At 39.3% G+C, this 7,433-nt stretch overlaps 1 protein-coding gene across 1 annotated transcript; it reads left to right on the top strand.

Annotated features, from left to right (window-relative positions):
- Positions 1-369: 369 nt before the first annotated feature.
- On the top strand, positions 370-7,138 carry LOC130545823 (dual specificity protein phosphatase 14-like). The gene is made up of 4 exons (XM_057320611.1): positions 370-455; positions 1,836-1,985; positions 3,870-4,041; positions 6,218-7,138. The coding sequence occupies exons 3-4, from the start codon at positions 3,918-3,920 to the stop codon at positions 6,733-6,735; spliced, it is 642 nt and encodes a 213-aa protein (XP_057176594.1). The 5' UTR covers positions 370-455; positions 1,836-1,985; positions 3,870-3,917; the 3' UTR covers positions 6,736-7,138.
- Positions 7,139-7,433: the final 295 nt, after the last annotated feature.

Below are 7,433 nucleotides of genomic sequence, written 5' to 3'. Positions count from 1 at the left end.
ATCTGTTTGGTTACTTACACATTATTGTAGTTTTGTATATTGCAAATAATATTGTTAGTGAGAACGGAACTTAATGCGCTCTGGCCAGTCAGCAGATGAGCGCAACATTAGATGACGAGCTTGACACGTCGTCATGGAAACCAAAACAGCTTTTAAAAAAAATCTCACTCCAGCGGGGACATTTTTTAATATACGTGTGAAAGGGTGAACGTAGAATGGGTCAATTTCGCATCACTTTACGTCAAACGTCCCAGTAATGTTTTATATTAGTTATAGTCTCTGAAAAACTGAACATAAACAGAAAAACACATTACATAAACATGGTGCTGCTGATGATAAGATCTGCGTACGTCACAGCTTCAGTCAGAGAGTCCGCTTCAGTCAGATCGTCAGCTTCAAGGTTGTTTCTGCACAAGTTTGAAGATGCCTTCGTTCAAGAGACGTCTCACACGAAGGTAACACACGCAGTTTCACATATTAATGTTGAGAACGGTACCTATAGAGTAGTATTGCATACTTCATACCTTCGAAGAGTATTTAGTTTGATCACATTTAGAAAAGACAGGTACCTGGAGGCGCACAGTGGGCGGAACTAAAGCACGAGCACACAATACATGATCGTATTATCCATAACTGTTGATTCGCTATAATAAGTTTGCGTTGTTTAAATTATGCACGTGCGCACGCCAGTTGCCACAGAAACACAGACATGACTCAGATTCACTCAAGACTGCATCTAACAACTAGCCTCACTGACAAGCAATTGGTTGGGACTAATCAGTCTTACTTTTCACATTTCAATTTGCCCAATCTACATTTTTATGTGACTGACTGAGAGAAGTTATGAGCAGACTTGAAGAAAATAAGTAGATGACTAACTTCTAAGACCAGTCGAAGCAGTTAATGCAACCGTTCCCAGCACCTTTAACGATGTCAATGAGTCAGAATGCATGTGCTTACAGGCATTACGTTGCTCCTATGGCATCTGAGAGGTGTACAGCACAAGCGACACCACAACAGCCGAGTGGCTGCTTGACATATGCCAGCCTTCCATCTCTTTTTCAAACGCCTGGCACTGATATGCAAACGGTTGCCATGGGTGCACCGCTGCAGTATGGTGCTTGCTTGAGTCCCTCCGTACCTCCTGCCATCCCATCATCTTTCTTTTGGGCTTCCTCTTCCAGTAACATGGACGAAGAACCCATGGAAGTTGATGATGAGGATGAGGATGACTTCATGGACTGGAGTCCCTCGATACCCCCAGCCATTGTGGCAACATCACCAGCCAGGGCGTTTTTAAGAAAACCTTGCTTTAGCTATGCAAGCCTGGGCCACACATACAGCCACAGATAGTTCCAGTGGCAAAAAATCGACATTTCATCTGAGCACAAGAAAAATCACCTTTGAGCATTAGAAAAACAACTACGGAGCACAAGAAAAATGTCCCTTGAGCACCAGAAAGATGTCTTCGGAGCACAAAAAACCTCACATTATCTGTGCACAGAACAATCTCCTGAACATAAAAATAAAACAGTCTTTTGTGCACAAAAAGTTTATGAAGACTTGATTTATATGGTATATTTACTGTATAATATATTCAATAATCAATGTACACTGAGTGTTCATCCTCAGCATCAGAAAGGTCATGTAGGTCCAAACGGTGGTTCCACACTCATCCACTGGGGTGCATCGCGGAGTCAGTTCACAACAATCACATCAGTTTATTCAATGACGATTTTTGAACACAAAACAAGTGTTACGTATCTTCAATTAACGTATAAAAGAGAAACTACAATTAAAAGCATTCAAATGTATTTTAATACCGTTTCGAATAGGTTATTGGACGTGTCGCTGTTTCTGAAGCGCGGTTTGTCCCTCTTTACTCGCCGTGATCAGCTGCTGTGTGCGGGTGAAAGGTCACACCGCTACAGCAGACAAGATGGATGTCAACCAAGCGAAACAAGAGCATCTTCTCGCTTTAAAAGGTACTGCGGTGTTTACCTTACACAGTGTAGCACTGAAACCGCCGCTGACTATCTGAACAACGACGCGTGTGTGTGTTTTAACGTACAAAGACGACGTTTAAATGAACTATTTATCTCAAATTAACCATCGCTGCTATGTAAATTGCTAATCATGTCTGCTAGGAAGAGGGTGTCTTAAAAACTATTAAGTTGCCTACCTAGACAGTATTTTAAAGAACCATTCAGACGTTCTACATGAGTATATGACGCCCAAAACCTCAGTTTGCGGTGTCGGCTCATTAGAGTTTGAGACACTTCCCATGTTTACTAGTAGTGTGTCGATCTGTCATGATGCTGTTGTGATGTAAATTTGAGTCTTAATTTGTAGACTCCGTCTGGAATCTAGCTGGAGATTCAGGCAAACATCAAGCTGTCAGAGAACACTTCACAGGGTGCATGCTCTTTTTGTCATTTTGAATGGATTAGTGTAGTTTTTGACATTGGGACTGTTCACAGATTGTTAATATTACAACTGTTGAATGACTGACATGCGGTGGTTTATTTAAACGTGCTTGTCATGAACCACATATGATGTGTCTCTGGTTTATAACAAATGACTTTTTTTAATGTATTGCAGTGCAGCCGGATCTTCTGGTCACTGTTGCTTCTGAATTGATCACTGGGGTTATAAACCCATGTGATGAGTTGAATTTACTAGCTTAGTCCTTTAAAGGGATACTTCAACCAAAAATGAAAATTCTGTCATCATTTACTCACCTTCGAGTTGTTCCAAATCTGTATAAATGTCATTGTTCTGGTGAACACAGAGAAAGATATTTGGAAGAATGCTTATAACCAGACAGATTTTGCCCCCCATTGACTCCCATAGTAGGAAAATACAATGGTAGTCAAAAGTGCCCTAGAACTAGAACCGTTTGCGTTCTTCAAAATGTCTTCTTTTGTGTTCAACAGAACAAAACAAAAAAAGATAAAGTAATGTTTCCTACTATGGTAGTCAATGGGGGACAAGATCTGTTTGGTTACAAGCATTCTTCCAAATATCTTTCTCTGTGTTCATCAGAACAAAGAAATTTATTCAGATTTGGAACAACTCGAAGGTGAGTAAATGATGACAGAATTTTCATATTGGGGTGAAGTATCCCTCTAAGCTATTTTAGTAAATTTTCATCACCCTCTTAAAAGTACACATGATTCCCTCAATATTTCCCTCAAAACATTTTAAAAAGGCATTTGTGGAACTCCCCATTTGTGTTGACATGCGTTGTGCTCTCACCACATGAATTAATTTACAAAGAACAACCGCTCTGAACAAGTTATGGTAATAAATGAGTTATTGTTGATCATTTAATATTACGTTGGTATTTTTATAGAATGTTAGTAATGTTAACGAATTCTGTGGCTCACCAGTTTTGAAACATTTTAATATGGTGATGTGAGCCGAGCATAAAACGCGATCCGGGCATCTGGTGTGTAAACTTAAAATATTTAAACTAGACTGCGTTCTGAGTGAACAAAGATTTAGGAACACATACAAATGATTTTTTATATTTTCTGTATATTATAAAATCATTACAGATGAAGTGAAGAAGCGTTAAATAAGACGTGACAACTCTAAGGTCTTCTGTAGCGGTAACTTAACCCTGTGGTGAAGCAGTTTTAAATTCTTATGAAAAATACGAATATTCAAATAGCATTTTTAATTTTCAAATAGTTATGCGCATCGAATATTCGAACATTCGCGCACATCGCTCATTCAGTTCACATCAGCTGACCACTGGGATCAGTTCTCGTACCTCTCTTCTTCTCACTATACACCACCTTAAGGCATTGGGTTGTCTTTACCACTGCTATGCAGATGATACTCATCTTTACCTGTCATTCCAGCCCGATGACCCCACCATCTCTGCATGCCTTCTGCACATCTCTTCCTGAATGAAGGAACATCACCTCCAGCTCAACCTTACCAAGACAGAAGTCCTTCTAATACCGGCCAACTCATCCATTGAACATCACTTCACAGCATTCAGCTTGGATCTTCAACTCTTACACCTACCAAGTAAGAAACCTGGGGATGATGCTTGATGACCAGCTGAAATTCACTCAGCTCTTACTCTAAACTCTTTGTTAGATCAGATTATACGTTCTTGTTATTGATCCAAAATGATACCATATTGTTATTCCATCCTGTTATCGGGAAGCCAGAAATGATAGATCTAACTATCCTGCAGACTGATATGTCTATTATCAGACAAGGAAGAACAGCTTCAGGAGACGAAGTGATGAATGAATAAAATGAGCAGACTCTATTGAATAATCATTATTATGACCCTTGAGAATGAGACCGTTGAAGAAGCCATATAATAATTGGTCAATGATTGAATGAATATTCCAGTAATTAATATTGATAACTGTTCTTATAGTTATATGCAGTGTGTAGCCTACAGTAAAAAAAAATACTATTTTGGAAGGCATGTTCTGTAGTCATATAATAGAATGAGCAACAACTCAATCACTGTTACTTGTATTAGAGGACATGGTATCCTTTGCATTATTTTCATATTGCTTTTTGGGAGTTTTATAAATGTTGTATTAGTTCTAAATTATCCCCCCCCCACACTTTTTGAATAAATAAACTGGTGTTAATGATGAATGCCAATAAAATAGATCATTTTCTTACTGTGTGATTCTGGTTTAAGAAAAAGAGTAAATAAAATATTAAATCAATATTCTGACATGTGACGTCTCTTTTCCCCTCTTTTTCAAGCTTGATTTATTTCATGATTTATTAAGACTGTGGTAAGTTGTGAAGTAATTTTTATCTAAATGCTAGCTGTCATTTTTTAGAAAATGACAGCTATACAAATGTTCGACCTTTTAAAGGAATCGGGTAGTTTAGTTACATGTAATTACCCATTCCCTAGTACGAATAGTTTGAATAAATGCAGGTTAAATTAAATCTGTCACCGTTAAAAAGGTGCAACAAAAGTTTTTTCACAACAATGCCATAGAAGAACAATTTTCTTAAAGGTTTGTATAAGCATCATTGTTCTTAGTTTTTATGATCTAATGAAACTTCCATGAAACAGAAAGATTCTTCAGATGTTAAAGGTTCTTTATGGAAGCATTCACCCAGAAATGCTTCTTCTATGACACTGTGAAGCACCTGTTTAGGAGGTAACTCACTGCACTAACATGTGGCCGCTGAAAAGGACAAGAAATGACTCAAACATGTATCAGACTCCGACTCAATGGTCAGTCTGGCAAGTGGCAAAGCATACACAGACAAATATGGCTTCCAAAAGGAAGAATGAATCTGTGTTCACTGTAACGCTGATGAGAATAAGACAGACACACTTTTTCCTTCATTTTAATACATTTTAAGAAAGTGAGAGACAAACATTTTCACAAAATCTCAAACCTCGTGCCACAGTTTCAGAGCTCTTCAGAAACAGATGGATTGCAGATGTTACTGGGGGATACACAGCTGCTATTACATTCAATTACATTTCTGTTTTTACATTTATTTATTCATTCAGATGTTTCTGCGTTTATTCCCCTATTGATACTGTTTAGTTCTCTATCAGCCTCTGGGTGGCGCTGCCGCTGCTCAAGCATGACAGATGAAAGAAGAGCATACAAGACGTGACAGTGGGGCTAAAATGGCGAACACCACGAGATCTTCTCAGTGACAACCTCTTTATTACAGTGTATTGCGGTCTAGATTGCAGAAGGTTTATCCTCCTGCGCTGTGAATTTGCTATCCATTGATGCTGGCGTCTTCATGTGCTGTTTATAAGCGCTTCCTTGTCATAAGCTCTCAGTAGACAAAACCACAGTGAGTTACTCAGATACAGTACTTGCACAGATTCAGGGGAAGAGATTAGCTACATGCCACCACAGTCTTCACTGTTATTAAAGTTTCAAAAGATACGTGTCTGCTGCTACGCAGGCTATAGGCCAAAACAATCACTTTTTAATGGTAGTACTTAGTGCACAGCACTCTTGTCACTGTACTCCTACAAAGTACTGAGTAATCAGTAGGGATATAGAATCTATAATATAATGTAAAACGTGCGGACGTACATTTTTCAGATTAGATATTTATTGGCCCTGTCATTGGTTTGACAATGGACACATTTAATGCATTAAGTCGTTTTGGATAAAAGTGTCTGCCAAATACATGTAAATTGTAATATAATTACATTTTGCCTGTGGGTATATGTCCTCTGCAGTCACTAGGATGATCTCCCAGGTCACTCCCTCTCTGTACCTGAGTGGAGTGGAGGCCCTGAATCAGTCAGCACTGTCCCACAGAGGCATCACCCTGCTCGTGAATGCCTGTGCCGAGTATCCCTGCCCTAAGTACCAGGGGGTGGACTGCATCTGCGTACCTGTAGAGGACCAACCTCACGCCCCTCTGGACCAGCACTTTGACAGTGTGGCCGAACGGATCCATCAGAACCGCAGTGGAAGCTCACTGGTGTTCTGCTCGGCAGGTAGAAGCAGGTCTCCTTCTCTGATCATGGCGTTTCTCATGAGGTTTGAGGGAATCTCACTTCTTCAGGCTCATCAGCAGGTTCTGGTAGCTCGGCCTTTTATCCGTCCAAACGCGGGATTCTGGAGACAGCTGCTACGGTACGAGAAGAAACTAACTCAAAGAAACAGCATCAAGATGGTGGCCACCTCACAAGGTGTCCTACCAGAAACCATACAGCCCATAGGGGACTCATTATGCTGCCTTAATGTATAATACAGGACGCGTTGATGAGGTTTTGAACAGAATATATGTTTTCAGATCGAAAAGGGCTCATGACTTTACCATATTTGTTTGTATCATTTGTTTATCATGTTGGCCAAAAGGTTTTTAAAGAAGGAAGCGACAAAGTTGCCTTTGGAGACAACAAAATCTCATTGGCCATACAGTATGTATTTAAATGATTGACTTTGTCTAAACTCTGTGTCATTAATCTTCCTCTAGCATCAAGATTTTTTCTCGATTGATGTTAAACTCTTGTCATTGTGTTTTGTGTTTTTTAATCAAAAACTGCAGTTTCTTGCCACGTTTTCAAATGCTTTATTTAGTGCAACATCTGCCTTGCCACTGGGTTCATACACATTTAAACAAATCCAGTCATTTCTCCTCTATTATATCCATGTAGGTCTTTTTAATCCCCTCCACCTTGATCATTCCACTTCGACGTGAAAGAGCTGCATCCAGTGAAATGGAGTCAGCGAAATGCAGAGACGCAGCAGTACAGTGTAATGTACAGCAGGATGAATGGTGTAATGCATCAGAGGTCTTCTAATACAAGAGGACAAAAATGTACTTGATAAAATGTTATGTTCATTAAGTTTGCCAATGTCTCTCTGCACCTTCTGACTATGATTTATTTTATATTCTGTCCCAAATATTGAGAAAAATAAAATGAGCATACAAAAGAAGAGAAA

Source organism: Triplophysa rosa, linkage group LG22 (assembly GCF_024868665.1).
Source record: "Triplophysa rosa linkage group LG22, Trosa_1v2, whole genome shotgun sequence".
Classification (NCBI taxonomy): domain Eukaryota; kingdom Metazoa; phylum Chordata; class Actinopteri; order Cypriniformes; family Nemacheilidae; genus Triplophysa; species Triplophysa rosa.
Note: the sequence above shows the minus strand (reverse complement) of the source record. Positions and strands in the feature narration are given on the sequence as shown.

What these genes read in the sequence shown, in the direction of transcription:
- LOC130545823 (XM_057320611.1), top strand. Translation starts at nt 3,918, where the DNA reads ATGAAGGAACATCACCTCCAGCTCAACCTTACCAAGACAGAAGTCCTT. An exon ending in TCAACTCTTACACCTACCAA is followed by an intron (nt 4,042 to 6,217) that starts GTAAGAAACCTG and finishes TGTCCTCTGCAG; the next exon opens with TCACTAGGATGATCTCCCAG.